General features: G+C 49.5%; 2 protein-coding genes and 1 long non-coding RNA gene across 9 annotated transcripts in view; 2 read left to right on the top strand and 1 right to left on the bottom strand.

Moving 5' to 3' along the window:
* LOC105183839 (probable phosphorylase b kinase regulatory subunit alpha) overlaps nt 1-19,326 on the bottom strand; it is a 51,169-nt gene that overhangs the window by 16,891 nt on the left and 14,952 nt on the right. The gene's annotated exons all lie outside the window — the stretch shown is intronic.
* LOC112589708 (uncharacterized) lies at nt 8,181-9,585 on the top strand. The gene is made up of 2 exons (XR_003113719.1): nt 8,181-8,726; nt 9,406-9,585. It is a non-coding gene; the product is annotated as an uncharacterized LOC112589708 (long non-coding RNA).
* The window catches only part of sog (chordin short gastrulation), a 36,332-nt gene continuing 26,661 nt past the window's right edge, over nt 9,656-19,326 (top strand). The window contains exon 1 of one of the 2 annotated variants that reach the window (XM_011142233.2): nt 9,656-10,041. In XM_011142233.2, the coding sequence (XP_011140535.1) occupies nt 9,900-10,041 (142 nt within the window). In that variant the 5' untranslated portion in view covers nt 9,656-9,899. The remainder of the gene's footprint in view (nt 10,042-19,326) is intronic. The other variant, XM_011142231.2, reaches the window with a different exon arrangement.

Below are 19,326 nucleotides of genomic sequence, written 5' to 3' on the forward strand. Positions count from 1 at the left end.
CGGGAACAAAGCTGTAACTTTCACGCACCGTCGGAATCACCTCTTTGATCTTTTTTTCCGGCTCACCTTTTAATCCCGAGATAGTCGCTGAGGTTCCGGCGATTTTTTTCTGCGTACACCCTGTGTACACGTTGAACAAGGCAAGAAGATACATATCGCTCGCTCGCTCATTCTCTATCTCTCACTGCCGCTTGCGTTGCACTTGGCACGAGACACCGCCGCGCCTCTCTTGATACGTGGCGCGATATTTCGTTTCGTTATATGAAGCCGAGGTGATATTTGATTTAATTTAACGCGACAATATGATGCGCGTCCTGCTTGCCCGGTACGACGCACACGCTTCATTATAGCGCCATATCATCTCGTCGACCGATCATTTACGGCGCCTACGGGGTCTATTAGCCCATTAATCTTCGAACGTAAACGGCCGATCGTCGACGTTTAAGTAAATGAAGTAAGCGCGAATGCGCGAGAAGGCGAGGACGCGGCGAGGGGCGACGAGGAGGAGAGAGACTTCGCGCAGTTGCGCTTTCACTTTCGTCATAATTAATAACAGATATCGCTATCGCTCGCTTATTCGTCACACGGCGGCGCGAGTATTTCGTAGCGGTCAGATACAAGTACGCTTATCCGCGTTAATTTAGATTTCACGAAATCAGCCGCGCTGCGCCTCGCGAGACGAGAAGCAGCGGACTTGGCCGCTCGACCGTCGCTGGGTTTCTCTTTTCGCGAAACTTCGATTCGATATTACACTTGCTCTTGCCTTCTCGCATTGCGATCTTTCTGCCGCGAGTCGCTCATTCTCCCCGATGAGAATCGATGAGAGTCGCGATAAGAGAGAAAAGAATGCAGGATATCGTCTCTGCGAGAGAGCAGGCTGTAGAGAGAGAGAGAGAGAACGAGACGCACCACACGGAGCAAGCACATTACACCGACGTGTGCGTTATAGTTTTTAAAGTAACACCCGACGTATCTCTCTCTCTCTCTCTCTCTCTCTCTCTCTCCTTATCTCTTCGCCCGTGCGTGAACTCGCGCTGATCGCGAGATGTTTAAAGTCGAGTTTCGAGCGAGCGACGACGGCAGCGTTACCTCGCGCTCACAAAGACGCGCGCTCCCTCGAAGAATTTTTCATCGCGAGTCTCGAACTCTTTCTCTAATGTTTTTCCCTCCGCTCGATACGCTCGAATCGTCACCGGTTCAACGGTCAAGGCGTTAATCAGCGCATACGTAGCCGTCCGCCTGCGACGGGTGCACGAACGCAACGATTAACGCTCGTCAATGGAACGTAACGCCAACGCCGTATACGCGTATCTCGTTGTAGGTGTTCCTCCTCATTTCCGGTCACTGGAAGGAACTCGGGATGTTGCAGCCATCGATCTTGCTCGCTCGAACTTGCCCGCAGTTAAAGACGTACTGTCGACACGCACAATACTATGCCGTATTTCTAGCATTCCACGGCGGGGCGAGGCGACAATACTATTGTGCGAGCACGTTTGACGAACTTGACTTTATTTGTCGGCCTTCCTTTCACAGCGAGGGGTAGAAATATTATTGTTAAACGCGGCCGAGAACAAATTCGACGGCGCCAGAAGAACCGTTATATTTCGTGCTTTGAATAAAAATCACTTGTCCTTTTCTTCCCTATCTGACTACTCTCTACCCCCACCCCCACCCGCTCGCACTCTCTCTCTCTCTCTCTCTCTCTCTCCCCCCCACCTCTCGCGCTCACTTCCCTCTGTGTTTTCGCGATTCACGCGGCCGGACAAGCGTATCGCTGGAAATCTATTAGATTTGTCATATTTGATTATGAATAGTCGCGCGAGCGAACGATTCTTTTGAATCGACGATCTCGATCCCTCTTCCCCTCTTCTCCCCTCTACACCCGCCGCCTCTATCCTCGTTCTGCACGCACAATCAACTGCGCGCATTTCGCTCGTGTCCGTGTCCTTCTCTCCTCCCCATCGTGAGTGAGCGCGATTATACCTGTGCCGTGGAAATGCGAGAGACGCACCGTCAGGATTCCATCGTAAAATTCTACAATGGAGACTAATGATTTTGCGAGGCGCGATCGCGCGCGATTTCTTCTTATTTCGTCCCAAACTCCGTACAATGAAGCCTTAAATCGTCGGCGAAATTGGGAGTTCTCTTTCCTTCTCCCTCTCTCTCTCTCTCTCTCTCTCTCTCTCTCTCTCTCTCTCTCTCTCACACTCACTCACTCACTCACTCACTCACTCACTCTCATTCTTTCTCTTTGGAAGATCAAAGTCGTACGTGTGCGTTTCATTTTATTTTGCGATCGAAGATATCAAATGAAGGCGAAGGGTGGAGTTTCGTACGTCGAGTGGGATAAATGGACGGCCTAACCGGCGTGGGAGTGCTAACATCTCGGTCCTCGTCAGATGCGCACCGCTGATAAAAGCGGCGCCGCATCACGCCGCGTCGGGAGGGTGGTGGCGCGCGATTCCTTTATCGCCGGAGAAATTGTCATGTTGTCGGCTGCGTGTTTGGACTCGACTCCCCGGACGACGATTACCCGCGGCCGTTAGCTTTTCTCCGGGAAACGGTGCGGTACGAAACGGATATTGTATTAGTTGACGAAAATAATATAACACTCAGCGCGCTCTATAAAATGGAAATGGAGAGAGTCGCGAGGGGGGCGAGGGGGGGAGGAGGAAGGGTGGGCGAAGGTTTGAGAGAAAGGGAGAGAGGGAGAGGGGGAGGGGGGGGGAGAAGAAGAGCCATCCATAAAGAGGACCGCCGAGGATCGAGGGGACTCTTGTGTGATCGCGCGGACAAGATCTACCGTAAAATTCATTTCGAGGCGGAAGATATTTTTCTTGGAAACGAATACAGCAAACGTCGTCCACGACGAATGTGCATCCGGCTTAATGCCCCGTTGCAGGGCGAAGAATGCCGCAGGTATCTCACGCGGAATCTGCGAAAGCGTCGTTCTCTTTCTTTCTCTCTCTCTCTCTCTCTCTCTCTCTCTCTCTCTCTCTCTCTCTCTCGTCTTCAAACGCGACGACGCCATCACACAGCCTCTCTTTTGTCATTTTTCTCTTCTCGTTCTGAGACCTCGAACACAACACACACGCGACCTCGCGCGCACGTATGTGTGTGTGTGTGTGTGTGTGTACGCGTTTATATTCTTTCTTCTTCGCGTCTGTAATCTCCGCGTCGATTTGACAAATCTAACGAACATAACACGAGTGACGTGCCGCCGCACAGTGTTGTGATACAGGAAATTGGTGTTCGAAAAGGTTTACAGCATTCAATTTTCAACCGATTGGGACGATTTTTTTTTTTTTAGATGAAGGTGAGAAGATCACCTACAATTCTACCGAGCGATATTTTCGATATCAGGAATCCTAATCAAATCTTTAATAGACAAAGTATGAAATATTGATATATTTTCAGAAGATGATTTTTTCTACTTCTGTCAACGCGCAAACCATTATAATTGCCAAACTATGAATCCATGGATTGTAATGGATCTTTTATTACTCAACTCGTAAGCTCCAAATCTCATAACCCCGAATCCCATAACTTCGAGCCCTCATAACCTCAAATCCCATAATCCCAAACTTCATAAGCCCCAACCCCATAATACCGAACACCATAACAGATTTACAATCCATGGATTCATAGTTTGGTAATTTGGTAATGGTTTGCGCGTTGACAGCAGTAGAAAAAAATCATCATCTCCTCTGAAAATGTATCAATATTTCATACTTTATTTATTAAGGATTTAGTTAGAATTCCTGATATCGAAAATATCGCTCGGTAGAATTGTAGTGTGTAATCTTCTCACCTTCATAAAAAAAAAGAAAAAAAAAGAATCGTCTCAATCGGTTGAAAACTGAATGCTGTAGATCTTTTCGCACATGAATTTCCTGTATCACAACACTGTGCGCCGACGAGTAGGAGGGTGTGACGCCTCGTCGAGCTAATTGCTACACACTAAACGCTACCGTTTTTCGCTACACGCTCGCGTTTCGTTGTTATTACTCAATGTTTGTGTTGACGCATCGCGAGATGAATGTATGCATAGTGCGTGCACTTTCGTTACGTCAACGTTCGATATAACCGCAAACTTTAGGTATGCGATTGACGCAAATCGAGCTTCGATAAAGTCTCGACATCTACCAGGCCGGAATACGCGATTGGTTTTTAATTCGTTCGCATCCTGCCCGCACGTGACATCACGCGAGCTACGGTTTCCACGGGCTGCTTAAGGGGGAAAAAGGAAAATCGGATCGGCCGAATGACCAGCTGTCACGACGCAGATGCGTATCCGCGCGCGCACGCGCGCGCGCGGTGACGCGACGCAACGACGAGGAGTTATTACGTGAGTTTCGGCCCGTTGAATGTTGAGGCTTTGCAGGAACCTGGCGTACGTCGTGAATCAACGATTTCGATGGAAACTGATGCATATGCAACGCGCATTTTCATACGGAGCACGCCAACTATTGATACGTCGTTATCGATATTTATCGCTACGTTCGAGCGTTGCGTTGGAGGAATAACGATCGACAACAGCTTCGGAAATGTCGGCTGAATCGGAAAACATTTCAGACAAGAGCTGCTGGATGTTTTTTTCCATACTTTCTCGAAAGCACGAACGAAAACATTAGAGTGACATCATTCGAATCGCGTCTTGCTGCGCGTATTGCTGCAATGCTGCAGTCGCACTCGTCGGATTTATTACGCCGAAATTTCCCTGAATTTTCCCTTCAACGAGTAGAAAATAAATTTGTATATGGTCATTTCAGAAAACTAAGATTTTAGAAAATTGAGAGACACATTTGCGCGTTTACGGTGTTTATCACCGGCCAACAAACGTACACAGTTAAAAACATTTCGTACTTTTGTTAAAATTATTTGTGTGTAGAAAGTTTTGTGTTAAATTTTTACACAGTCGTGTGTTAATTTAACATATCGTTGTTGTGATACCTAAACTCTCTTGTGTTAAATTAAGATTATCTATTTTCAAGTGTTAAAATGACATTTCCAAGTATTACCAAGTATTCCAAATATTCCAAGTATTAACACAATTTATATGTAAATGCATGAATTCTTGCTATGACATATTTTATATGTTGAAGTCAACACCTAAAATGTTTCCTACTTTCTTCATTATAACAGTATATCTTGTGTTAAATGTATAATGTTAACATTTCTGATATGTGAAGATTGGATTTTTAACACATAGATTATGTCAATCTAACATTTTCACTTCATTAAATCATAGATCATTACTTTTTCCAAATGTTGAAGTAACTAACATTCATTGTATGTCAATCACAAACACAAATTGTGATTCTCAACGGCATTCAAATGTTAAATTTTCGTGTTAATTTTTTTTATAACATATTATGTGCGTTATTTTTTAACATATTTGCTGTATGTTAAGTTAATACATAAATGAGAGTGGATGATTTGAGACACATGAAATATGTTAAATTTAACACATCATTTCTTACAGTGTAATAACGTCATGTAACATCGTCGTTAATACGTCGTTCGCTTGACATCATTGACGCGTCATGATGTAGTATGTAACTTTTACATTTTTTTCTCGAATTAAGAGGATCACGAATGAACGAAGATTACAACCTTCTGAATACTAGTCAAGGTCACAACCTTGAAAATATGCGTCAGGCGAACGTCATTGCAGAAGGATGTGCATTAACGTACGGAAAACATGAAAATAACTCAAAGCTGCTTGACCCTCGAAATCCGCTTATGTGATACTTCATCTCTTCACCCAAAGCAAGCCTATTCGCAAAGTCTGAAGTAAATTAGAACATGGGCGTGTTCTCCAGAGTAACAGCCAAAAGCGCCCGAACTGCATCAGAAGCGAGTGTGCTCTCGTTTTTACACAGTTAAAAACGTTTCGTACTTTTGTTAAAATTTTTTGTGTGTGTAGAAAGTTTTGTGTTAAACTTTTTACACAGTCATGCGTTAATTTAACATATCGTTGTTGTGTTACTTAGACTTTCTTGTGTCAAATTAAGATTAATTATTTTTTCAAGTGTTAAAATAACACAATTTATATGTAAATGTATGAATTCTTGCTATGACACATATTATATGTTAAAATGCGTTATATTTCCTCATTATAACAGTTATCATGTGTTAAGTTAAGATTAACACTTCTCAATTGTAAAGATTAAGCTGTAAAGATTGGATTTTTAACACATAGATTATGTCAATCTAACTTTTTCATTTCATCAAATCATTACTTTCCCCAAATGTTGAAATAACATTCATTGTATGTCAATTTAACACAAACTGTGATTCTTGACGGCATTGAAGTGTTTTTTTTTTTGTGTTAATTTTTTACTTTACTTATGCGTGTTACTTTTTAACATATTTGCTGTATGTTAAATTAACATATACAGCATAAATGAGAGTGGATGATTTGAGACATATGAAATATGTTAAATTTGACACATCATTTCTTACAGCGTACCGCACGATCTCGAGATTTCTTCTCAACGAACTTTGAAACGCGGCCGACGTCTAACGGGAGCATTCGCGTTTCCGAGCAAGTGCATAATTCCCCCGAGAGACGCTTCCCCTGTCGTCGAACGTTGGCCGCATCTCGAGACGCGTCGCTATAGAGAAGAAACGTCGCAGACGTACCGTAATGAGCGTGCACTTTGTAATTCGGCGATATTCGACAATCGGCGAGAACCGCGCGTCGCGATATCCGAGTGTTTGCCCTCGTGCAATGAATAGCAATGCAGTAGCGGCGCGCGGCAACGGATGACGACTTTTGCGGTGGTGATGTTGGCGGTGGTGGTGATGGTGGTGGTGGCGGTGGTGGTGGTGGTGGTGGTGGTGGTGGTGGTGGTGGTGGTGGCGGTGGTGGTGATGATGGTGGTGATGGTGGTGATGGTGATGGTGGTGGTGGTGGTGGTGGTGGTGGTGGTGGTGGCGATGGCGGTGGTGGTGGTGGTGGCGGTGGCGGTGGTGGCGGTGGCGGTGGTGGTGGTGGCGGTGGTGGTGGTGGTGGTGGTGGTAATGGTGGTGGTAATAGTGATGGTGACGGTGGTGTTGGTGATGCTGATGGTGGTGGTACCTATCGTGGCTTGGGTCGGTTCGCCACGGTTCGCCATGGTATGCCTCGACGCGGCTTAGCTGGCGACGAGGCGACGGTGAAGAGGAGGATGACGCACCCACACGTGTAGCGTCGCCTCGCACACCTTTCGGACAGCGCGCAGCAGCGATTTGCTACAGAGAGCCACTACACCCACCGCGCGATCGAGCTAACACACCGGACGACACAAGTTCTCTTCGATTAACCCCTGCCGGTGGCCCGGCGCGCCGTGGCGCAGCGGGGAGCGGTGAGACGAGGCGAAGCGTGGCGAGACGAGGCGGGGCACGGCGCAGAGCGGCGCGATTCGACTCGCAGTTGCGACGTGCAGTCGGCTCTCGGCAGTGTAGCAGCCGCCTGAAACCCCATAAAAGCCCGGGGTCCGAGCGGCCCACGGTCAGTTGTCATTGCGGGCCCACCGGAAGCACGTGTCTGCGAAGTCGGGACGCGCGCCGATTGATCGTGTGCCGGGAGAGACGAGATCTGAGCGAAAAGGTTGTCATTAATAGAGAGACCCACGCTCTCTCTCTCTCTCTCTCTCTCTCCCTCTCTCTCTCTCTCTCTCTCTCTCTCTCTCTCTCTCTCCTCCCTCTCTCTCTCTCTCTCTCTCTCTCTCTCTCTCTCTCCCTCTCTCTCCTATCTCTTTCTCTCTGTCCGGTGAGAAGATAATCAAACGCGCTCCCCTCGCTCCGCTCGCTCCGAGATAACGGGCCCCGCGGCCCGTCGCGGCAGCCTCGGCCGACCTGTGACAACCGGCGCGGATTATCGTGCGTATCTTTTCGCGCGAGCGCGTTCTCCACGTTTCTTTCGCCCGCGAGGGAATCGGTCGTTCGGGAACGCGGTATAGCACGTGGCTGAGAACTATTATAAGAGATGCGAGCGCGACGCCAGACAGAGCGACGCTTCCGTTGGCAAGAGGCGTCGCGTTGGGTCGCCGTCTATCTCCGTCGTCGCGGGGAGGGATCGCATGAAAGTAGAGAGGAACGCGTGTTTCGCGCGTATAAATAAATAAATAAGTACGTAAATAAATATATATGTATAAATATATGGATGTGTATGTGTATGTGTATGCATGCATACGTGCGTGCATGCATATATGCGTGTACATATGTATATATATACATGCGTGCATGTGTATGTATGTATATATAAAAACATGCGCATATATAAAAACATATACATATATATGCATATTAGGCGTGGCGCGACCGTCGGAATTCGAGATATCGCGGACGAAACTCGGTCGCGTGTACATCAACGCGGTTTCCGTGATCGCAATCGCGATCGCGATCGAGGAGGACACCAGTCAGCGGCGCGGCCGCGTTCGCGCTCGCGTTCGCGTTCGCGCTCGCGCGGGAGGATCTCCTCCTCCTCCTCCTCCCACCAGGGTTCAGCAGACGACTCGCGGTCAGTCAGTCAGTCAGTCGGACGTTTGCTATCCGATACGGTTAGCGTGCGCACTCGGAGGACGAAATCAGTGTCGCCGCCGCCGCCGCTGCCGTCGCCGTCGCTACCGCCGCCGCCGTCGCCGCCGCCGTCGTCGTCGTCGCCGTCGTCGCCGTCGCCGCCGTGTCAGATGCGCACCGGCGTTACTCCGTGAAGGAGAAGCGAGTACGGTCGGGAGGTAAAGAGAATAACAGAGACGTAATACACGGGTGGCGCGAGAGGGCGGAGGAGGGCGAGAAACAAGACGAAACGACGAGGAGCGACGGAGAGAAGGAAAGAAGGAGCGGGCGAAGAAGGGAGAAGGAAGAAGGAAAGAGGGAGGGAGGGAGGGAGAGAGAGAGAGAAAGAGAGAGAGCGAGAGAGAGACGCGAACGAAGCCGACGACGCCGCGCCGCTCTCCCGTGTCTCTTCGTCTCTCGGTGCGCTCTCGCGGCCGGCGTGTACCTACCTACACCTACCTACCACCTTATAAAACGTGCGCGCAGTATCGCGCGCTCCGAACCGGCGCGCTGCGCGACGAAAGCGCGAGGCGCGAGAGGAACGTGAATCGAGCGATCGTGCGAGTCGTGCGAGTGCGACTCTGGCCTGTTCGTCGCGATAGCGCGAGTGAGGCTTTCTCGCAGTTCGCTCCGCTTCGTCTCGTCACGTTACGCGCGAGAGCGAGCGGCGAGCGAGCGAGCGCAGTGGCTCTCGCGCGCGCGCGCGCGCGCGCGCACACGCGGTAATGCAGAAAGTTCGCCAGGGGAACTTGGCGTTGAACTTTCGCGCACGCACTATTATCGCGACGCATGCCGCGCAGAGACGGTAGACGACACGCACTCGCTTGTATCGTACCACGGGATTCTCTACGTTTCCAGATAGTAACGCGTCGTCTTCTTCTTCGCCAATCGTCGTCGTCGTCGTCGTGGGTCTTTTTTGCACGGCCCGTCGCTGCCGCCGCTAACGGGCGAATAGGTTACGTGGTGTGCAGAATAGTGCAGAAAGTTTTGTGCAGTGAACGGTCGTTAATAGACTAGTACCCGCGGCTCCTACGGCTACGAATAGGGAGAGCGAGAAAGAGAGAGAGAGAGAGAGAGAGAGAGAGAGAGAGAGAGAGAGAAAGAGAGAAAGAGAGACAGAGGGAGAGAGAGAGAGAGAGAGAGAGAGAGTGAGGAGACAGACACTGAGGGGGGAGGGCAGAGGCGAGAAAGAAAGAGGGAAAGGAGAAAGAGCGAGAGGAGGAGAAGCGTGCTATATGCGTAAAGGCAGCGCGCGCGAGTGCCAGAACAGAGTGCGAGAGAGTAACTGGCTGATAAAGCGATAGAAGAGGAGGAGCGTAAAGGGTGGTCGCGATACGCCGAAAGTCGCTAAGATGCAGTTTCACAGTGGCCTGATGTTACCAATCCTACTCGCCGTCGCGCTCTGCCTCCTGTTGAACGTGTTGACGTTACACGCGCGGCAGGTCGCACCTTTGATAGAGGACGACTGGGCGAGAAGACCGCATCGTGCCGCCGGTAAGTCTCCTTCTCACTCTGCGATGTAGCTCGCTTATTTTCACGTCGTGTTCACGTCTCCTGCATCGTAACCGGGAGAACCAACGTCGTCGTCGTCGTCGTCGTCGTCGTCGTCGTCGTCGTCGTCGTCGTCGTCGTCGTCGTCGTCGTCGTCGTCGTCGTCGTTGCCATGATGACCGTAATCGTGATTATTACTGCTGCTGTCGCCGCCGCCGCCGCCGCCGCCGATGACGACCGACGGACTTGGTTCCCGATGAGAGAGGCGATCGCCTTACGTTTAGCGCTTGATTTCACCAGCGGTATCGCGAGTGGTTCGCTTGTCCTTTAAAGGTTAGACAGCGACGTGCTCCGATGGTGCTCGCGTGGTTCTCCGAGTGCGGTCTTACATAATGAGAGAGGAGAGAGGGGAGAGGGAGAGAGGCACATAAAAAAATGGAGCGAAAATATCGGTGCTCGTGTGCGCGTCCTCGGCGTAGCATCGGATGTCGCGATTGCAAAGGAGGCTTTTTTCGGCGTACTCGCGGTAGCTTTCACCGTGTAAACTCCCCTGTTCCTTCTTCGATCTGTCTCGTCTGTTTATATCGCTCGTTACCGTCGCCACGCGCTGTCACGTGCGGCTCTCTCGGCTCTTCGTCCACATTCGCTCGCTCGCTGTGTAAACTCGCTTCGCATCTGCGGAGTCGGATTCCCAGGCGTACTCGTTCGTGTCTTTCCGATTCGCGGAATATCGTCCGGAAAGAGCCGTCCTCGCTAACGCGGCTTTCCCGTCGCGTCCCGCGTTTCCTCGTGTTCTATCGATCGCAGGAATCGCAGGAGAAATCGAGGAGTCGCATTCGTAGAAAATGTGCAACACGCGATCAAGGATAAGAATAGAGAGATCTGTCGCGGTCTCTCGCGTCTCCTTTCTTCGTCCGCTATCATTCATTCATTCAGCTCCGTCCTTCTTTCCCTTCTAACCTTTTTGCCCCTTTTTTTTTCGTCTTATCTATCCATCTCTTCCCCGTCACCAAGTACGTCACGCGCATCCAATTTTTCTCCTCGTTCAAACGCGCATGGTGTTCTCCCGAGCGGGCCCCCAACAACGTATCGAGTTTCCAAGCGACAGTGATCCGTCCCGCTTAACACAATTCGCAGATATTTCAACGATATCGAGCATTCGCGGGCAATTATCCTCGCGAGATAGAATTCGCGGATCGCTGCGCGCATCCCGCTTGTTCTTCCTTCCTTTCTTTCGTTCTTGAGAATTTTTCGCTCAGATCGTATTTCTTGGCCCCAAGGACTCCGTGAGACACCTGTTGAGCGCGGCGTACGGTCGCTGATGCTAATCTCAATTAGTATTTATCGCCGAGGTGGCGACAGTGGACCACGACACGAGTCTCATGTCTGAGCCGATGCCGCGCGGATATAAACATTAGGCGCGCACGCTTGCGCCTTTTTAGCGGAGTGCCTGGCGAGCGACGTTTTCCCGGGTGGTCTTTTTTTCGTTTCTTTACATTACTACAGACACCGATAATGCAAGCGGCTTGTTCCGCAACGCGCGACGATTCTAAAAATATACACACGGTACTTCGCTCGGCGCTGTTTGATCGCCGACTTCGATTTTCGATGCTCATAAATTGCCCCGATCGAAGCAGCGCTCTTCTGACTGATCCGAAAGTATCTTCTCGTGCTTTTTGCATTTCTTTTTTTCTTCACTCGCGCAAGCCGCGCGTGTACTCCGTACACGGGAATTGATGCACGTTTTCGAACGTCCCCTTCTGAAAGAAGGTTGTTTTTGCGTTTACACGTGTACAAATATTGACCCTTTGTGCTCCAAGCGCCAATTCGGTTCGGTTTGAGATTTGCCATTCCCACGCACATCAATATGGCGATTGCGATAAAAGACCGTGCCAAGTTCAAAGAAAGGTTACAGACTACAAAACCGAGAGAGAGAGAGAGAGAGAGAGAGAGAGAGAGAGAGAGAGAGAGAGAGAGACTGCTGATAAGTGAATTCCTTTTAATTGATTCGAGGCTTTGACAAAAATCTACGAAGCGGAAAGGGTTAATCTATAGACGCGAGTTGACAAAGGAGAAGAATTTTCTTCGTGCAAAATAGCGCCTCTAAACTTGCGCGCGCTATGCGCTCTCTCGTCGCGCCGTTCTTGATATTCGCGTCGACTCGACCAATTTCTACCCCGGCCTCATACGATGGCAGATTACTTCGGAAACGTGTGTTCAAGAGCGCCTTAAAATTTCACGTAAATGGACTTTATTCACATGCTGCCGCGAGGCACGATCGAACCTTTTTCTCCCGCATGCCCGCCCTCGCGATCCTCGTCGAGCAGCCGATCCTCCATACAAGATTCGCGACTAATTGGCTGCAGCCACGAAGACAACGCCGCCGTTGTGCCGTTAAAGAAGTAAGCCAATGCGTTTTTTTCTTCCTTAAAGTAGGTAAACGGTGGCGTTACACACGTCGCGCTCGCAACGCGCGAGACGATGCTCCGTCGCGTCGTGTCCGCACGCGTCGCAATCTTCACGCAGAGTCGTCGCGTTGCTTCACTTCCGGATACGCCTGATTATCGCGTGATCTATAGCAAGAACGAGAAAGAGAGAGAGAGAGAGAGAGAGAGAGAGAGAGAGAGAGAGAGAGGCAGGAAGAAAAACGACAAATGGAAAAAGGAGACGACGGAGAGCACGACGGATTCGCGATTGCATCCGTCGTCGGCAACGCTTGAGAATTGGAGTTGCCGCAACTCGTCCGTGCGACGCGGAACTCGCGTCGCGTCTCGAAAATTTAATTAATAAATGTGTTATATGAAACAGAAGGTATAGATACGGATCCAAGAGAATCTAAGTCAAGAAGCTGCGTGAGAGCTGATTAATTTCTCATCGAAGCCTGAGCAAAAGCGGGCGGTGTCTGTGGAAGAATTTGTATCGTGTATACAAACAGCGATTGTGAAAAGTAACTGTAAATAATAGAGTATAATAACAATAGAATATAATAAATAAAAGAAATTACGCGAAGGTCATCTATTGTGAAGGAAGATGCAAAGTGGGATTCGTGAGCCCACAGCGCCGCCGACATCCGGTCTGATCTGTGCGATAGATCGACGGCGTGCGCGCGTGCGTGTGGGAGTTTTTACCTTTCTGCCCTTCTTGCGCGAAATGCACGGAGATTTCTCTAAAATCGAGACAGCACGTTCACATCTCTCCCGTTCCTTTGAGAAAGGCTGCACCGCTGAGGAGAAGATCGTATATATTTAGACGAGTTGCAGACACAAAACGACTTACCACCACCTCCGCGCGACTGTCTCTTCGTTTCTCTTCTTCTCTGTTCTCTCTGCTCTCTCTTTCTCTCTCCCCTCCCCCTCTGTCTCTCCCACTCCACTCTCTCTCTCTCTCTCTCTCTCCTAAAAATGAAAATCGAATTTATCACGTAATTAGATGTTAATTATTTCTCAATTAGCTGCTGCAGCCCCGAATTACACTGCTCACATCCAGTCGCTGAAAGTTGAGTTTTAATCGTCGAAACACATGCGGAGCAACTGATTGGAAGATAATTGGCACCTAATTTTGCAATAGATTCGATTTCTACTGCAGGTTTTCCTTCTAGGGAGAAGCGTGGTAAGCGTGAAAAATACGGCTCTTTATTCAGGACATTCTACTTACAGTGGGGAATACAGCCTTGTACATCTACATCGGTAGATCAAGATGCTACTTTCTGCTACCGTCCGATCAATACTCGAATTATGACGTTGACTCGGTACCGGCATCGACTCGGTACCGGACGGGGCACGGCAGGATGCATGAAATAGATTGCGTATTCCCATTATCCTCAAATAACATAGGTGCGGTTCGCGCTTTTCACATTTCCTCGTAGCGCGCAGCCTTGCAACCTTGACGAAGGAACGCGCACGGTACGACGGATATCGCGGTTCCCAATCTCAAGCGGATGAGAAATTCGGGAATTGACGGCGAATGCGTCGCGACGGAGGAGCTACGGCGCGCTTGCGTTTGCGCGGTGTATGCGTGTGCATAAATTCTCCGTTTCTCCTTCCTCCCCGTTTCGCCGCGTGAGAAACGACGGATATTAATCGCCTGATTGGGGACAAAGATTTTGAATGGTAGCTCGGTAGACACAACGCACATTAACGCGGGCCCGCGAGACTTCAAAGTAGACACACCTACGAAGGCAAGCGTGACATAGTGCTGCTACGGCGTCTTCTTGCTTTCGTACGTTGTAGGTCGGCTGAACGACAGAATAAGACGCTAACGGTCGTAAAAAGAGCGGAAAAGGGGTAAAGAGACGAAGAGAGGGAGAGAGAGAGAGGGAGATTCTTTGTTGTGATTATATACTGTATGTATTATGTATGAAAAAGCGTTTAACATGATTTGCGATGTCTGTTGGCCAATATATTATTATTAATATTAATATTATACTTGTGCGGCATTAAAACATTTTTCTCTTTTTTTTTTCCCTTTTTTTTTAAGAAATTTTTTTCTTCCTCCTAAAGCACACGGCGTCCTATCGATTTCGGAAAAGAGAACCATGAGATTTTTCTGAGGAAAGACGATGTATGGAACGCGAAAATTCGCATATGCGGCGTGACGCGACACGGCGTTCGGATGTCACAGAGAAAATTGACGCCTGTAAACATCGCACATCGTTGGTAGACTTGCGATAGCGAGTGATCCGGCGATAGGTCGATGACGAGTTAATTGTCGACTTAGGTTGTGCCCGAAGGCTTCGCTCTTGGGGTTCAAGAGAATAGTCCGCTTTCGGCGAACGGAGTCGTAAGTCCGCGGAGCGCCGCAACGACGGTTACGTCGTATAATTGCCAGCATAATTGTTTTCGATAAGTTGGTTCAAAGTACAGTCCCCTATTTAAGATTGTAAGAAACGTAATAACGCGCGCGATCGTGACGGAACTTGATGAAATGCGACGACGGCGGCTCTGAGGTTCCTGGTTGTTGCCCTCGTTGTGTAGATAACAATTTTCTTTTCTCTTTATAAACTTTGCATAAAATACTTCGATACTTTGCATGAAATTTCCAATTTTATCGCTCTTGTCGAAGGTGCAGCCGCGCTAATCACGGTCGTGTTCGCGTCACTTGCATCGCAGCGTTACGCTGGCAAGAAGAAAAACAAAAAAGGGAAAACCACATCGACAGTCGTCGTATCATCGCACGAATGCACGAATTCCGCAGTTAATTTCATTACGGAAACACGCGTCGTCATGCGGATTGCTTCTTTTTTTCGCGCGCGTTCCCACAGAGCGTCGGTTCTCGTCCCGATTTTACGAGCCGTCTCGATATATTCTCCGCGCGAGATAAGATGCGTCATAACGAGGGATCGCGCGCCTTCTCCACCGCGTTTGCTTAACTTTTCACCGGTCCGCTGAAATAATATCGTACGCGCTACACTTGAGACGGATCAGTTTAGTCTAGACTGCACTCGCGCGAGCGCGTTATTTTGGCGCCATTCTATACATAGAGAACCTTGTCCAGACTGTAATCGTTGAGACCATCCGGGGGGACGTCATCTCGCGTTTTTAATGAAAAATCACGCCCGCTATCTACGCTGTATCTAGCGGAGTTCGTTCTCTCGCGCAGGAGAAGAGAAAAACAAAACGAGATGTCTGTTTCGTATCGTCGACGCCGCTTTCGCTGGATTCCGCGAGCGATTCGACGATTCTACCGTCGAAAGTATTCTGGAATTATTTCACCTCGGTTACTTGCCCTCACACGCGAAATGGCGAGTTGGATAGATTTATGCGAGACGCGGAGAAATTTTTATATTAAATTATATTTATTATAGATATTAGATAGAATTATAGATATTTTTATATTAAAAGACATTCAACACACATGACCTTGACCTGACCTTGGAGACTGAGTCGCCGAGATGAGACTGTCACATCTGCCAAATAGAATAGAATATGCATCATATGTCGGGTGACTTTTTTATTTAAAAAATTTTTCCCCGAAATTCCTAGTCTTCGAAATATCGGGACGTTGCGATACTTTTTCCGCAGTTTTTATAGATACGACGAGCCGTACTCAAATGGTATTTTAATTATATTTTAATGGTATTTTAATGACATGTTTTAAAGGCTAAGGCTAAGGCCAAGTCCAAAAGCTTAAAATAGCAAACTGTGATTACGATCGTTTTTGCGATTTTGCGTAGATCTGGCGCGTTTCAATTTGCAGCTATATACAGTTCAGCGATCAAATAGTGAGACAGATTTATTTATAATAATTGCCATTATCGCTATCGTGTATGATGAGTGTCTCGTGCAAAAGTCTCTTTCTCTCTCTCTCTCTTTCTCTCTCTCTCTCTCTCTCTCTCTCTCTCTCTTTCTTGTTTGGAAAAAACGACGAAAAGAATCGGGGTGTCTTTGCAGCGTGGTCATTCGTCGCGCCGAGAAATCTCGACAATTTTGGGAACGAATTAACGCCACTCGTACGCACATAGATGCGTCTACCGCGACGACGGTCGGACACTTGTCGCATTTTCGCGACAAGTCGGACGAGGCCAATCGGAATCGGCGGATTTCTCGACGTGCGAATCGACACGTGCCGGTGGGAAGAAGTTCGGTGCAACACGAACGGCCACTTACCGCCACTTACTTAGCCACTTATCGACGTAACAACTTATTCGCCCGACGATTCCGACCTAAGGCCAAGCTTGAATTTTGGCATAATTCCAACGGCCAGTTAACTCAATCACTCAGTCACGAGGTGCGCGACATTTTTTCCCCGTCCATCCGTCGGCTCCTCCCTTCCGTTCAATCGAGAGGCGAGCTGTGTGTGGCGGCGGTTCGCATTCATACCTTCGCGGCGCCGACGACGAAAAGAACGAACGAACGAACGAACGAACGAACGAACGAACGAACGAACGAACGAACGAACGAACGAACGAACGGAGCGAACGAACGAACGGACGAACGAACGAACGAACGGAGCGAACGAACGAACGGATAAACGAACGAACGAACGGAGCGAACGAACGAACGGACGAACGAACGAACGAACGGAACGAACGAACGAACAAACGGACGAACGAACGAACGAACGAACGAACGGACGAACGAACGAACGAACGGAGCGAACGAACGAACGGACGAACGAACGAGCGGAGCGAACGAACGAACGGACGAACGAACGGAGCGAACGAACGAACGGACGAACGAACGGACGAACGAACGAACGAACGGACGAACGAACGAACGAACGGACGAACGAACGAACGGACGAACGAACGAACGAACGGAGCGAACGAACGAACGGACGAACGAACGAACGAACGGACGAACGAACGAACGGAGCGAACGAACGAACGGACGAACGAACGAACGAACGAACGGAGCGAACGAACGAACGACGAACGAACGAACGGAGCGAACGAACGAACGGACGAACGAACGAACGAACGGAGCGAACGAACGAACGGACGAACGAACGAACGAACGGACGAACGACGTGTCCTTCCGACACACGAGGCTCCCCTACGTAAGATTTGGTTTTTCTCGGACGAATGCGCATATTTACATACCGCGCGCGTACCACGAGCACACAAGCACTCCGCACCGCGCGGCACGTCGTAGATGCGCCGCTCGCGCTTATCAGCGCAGCCGTCGCGCCGCGGAGGATTTGGCTGAAAGGCTTGGCGAACGTGAATGCATCGCATGACGCGTGCACTGACTTAAGTTGCGGGCACAAGGTCGGCATTTCTCAGTTGCGCGTAACATCGTGTAGATGTGCAAAATCTCTCTCTCGCTCTCTCTCTCTCTCTCTCTCTCTCTCTCTCTCTCTCTCTCTCTCTCTCTCTCTCTCTCTCTCTCTCTCTTCCTCCCCCTCCTTTCTTCCTCCCGCCACACCCTCGCCCCTTTGTGCTAATAATAGTGCAGGAGTAAAAATCGTGCGCGGAGCGACATACTATATTCGCTTTAATTTCTCCGTTTCACATCATATTCTCCGCGTCATTGACTTGGGCAAAAGTTTCGAGTACTTTGCGTGTGTATTATACGTATGAACGCTGTGCAAACTCTGTAGCACGAAAGGCGACCTTTCTGCATGGCAATGTTGCGGCTGAGCAACAGTATAATCTCTTTTTTTTTTTTATAGAATAATTTAATTTTATAGAATAATTAAAGATTCATTGAATGCACGTTGTGTGTAACTACATGCAACTGCGAACCACGATAGCAGGCCACGAAACGGCATGTTCGTCTTTCGTGGCTGGCAAAAAAGCACACAGGACAGAGTTATCTCTACCGTGCTCGCACCGTTAAACGCGACGACACTAGTCTGAAAAGCCTCGCGACACCGAAAGAGACTCAAAGATATGCCTGCCAACCCTGCTCCGCCGGCCTCCTTCCCGACAAGTCTCGAAGTAATAGCCTGTCGTAGAAGACAGAGTTGTGGAAGAGAGACGATCTTCCGGTACAGATATATATCGATACATGCTGCCGAGGAGGAGCGAACGCAGCCGGACTTTTCCATCGGCGATCCGGATAAGATAAAGGCAATCTCGATATCACGAGCGAAATGAAGCGAGACTCGATAATGTCGAGCGGATTAGAGGGAAGAGGAGAAAGGAAGGTGAAGAAACGCGCAAGGAGGAGAAGGACGCGATCGCGTATTCTCGTACGCGGCCGTCCGCGTAAATCTGCATGCCGACAGATATCGGCGGCGCATACATAATAAACGGCCGGCCGCGCGCGACACCGTATCGCCGTGCCGTTTTTAGCGGAGGCGCTAAAAACGCGCGCGGACACGGCGGGAGACGCTATCGCGAGAAAGTCCCAGCGAGATCACATCGCCGCCGCGCCGGTGCGCGAGGACGTGCGCGGAAGGGTTTTGTCCTTTCCTCCGGGAACTTGACGCGCGCTTCACAGTCGCGAGCGTTCTCATCGAGCGGTCGCTTTACGGCGCGTTACATAAAGCGACATCCGTGACGTGCGCGCGCACGCGAGAGAGAGAGAGAGAGAGAGAGAGAGAGAGAGAGAGAGAGAGAGAGAGAGAGAGAGAGAGAGAGAGAGAGGCTCGCCACGTGACATACGACGTGTTTAATGCCTCTTCCTGAGACAATCTAAGTGTAATTATAGAGCGCCAATAGACGCCGCGCTCTCGCGCGAATCCGGTGTATCGTCGCGATGCTTCTCCGGAAAGCTCGCTATGAAACTCGTCGCCGTTTACGAACGTAATGTGCCAAGTGCTATTAATGAGAATCTAAATTACTCGGCGGCGGGGTGAGGGGCAGGCCGGACGGGTTGGCGAGGTCGGGGTGAGCGAGCGAGT

Source organism: Harpegnathos saltator, unplaced genomic scaffold (genome assembly GCF_003227715.2).
Source record: "Harpegnathos saltator strain DR-91 unplaced genomic scaffold, Hsal_v8.6 scaffold59, whole genome shotgun sequence".
Taxonomy (NCBI): Eukaryota; Metazoa; Arthropoda; class Insecta; order Hymenoptera; family Formicidae; genus Harpegnathos; species Harpegnathos saltator.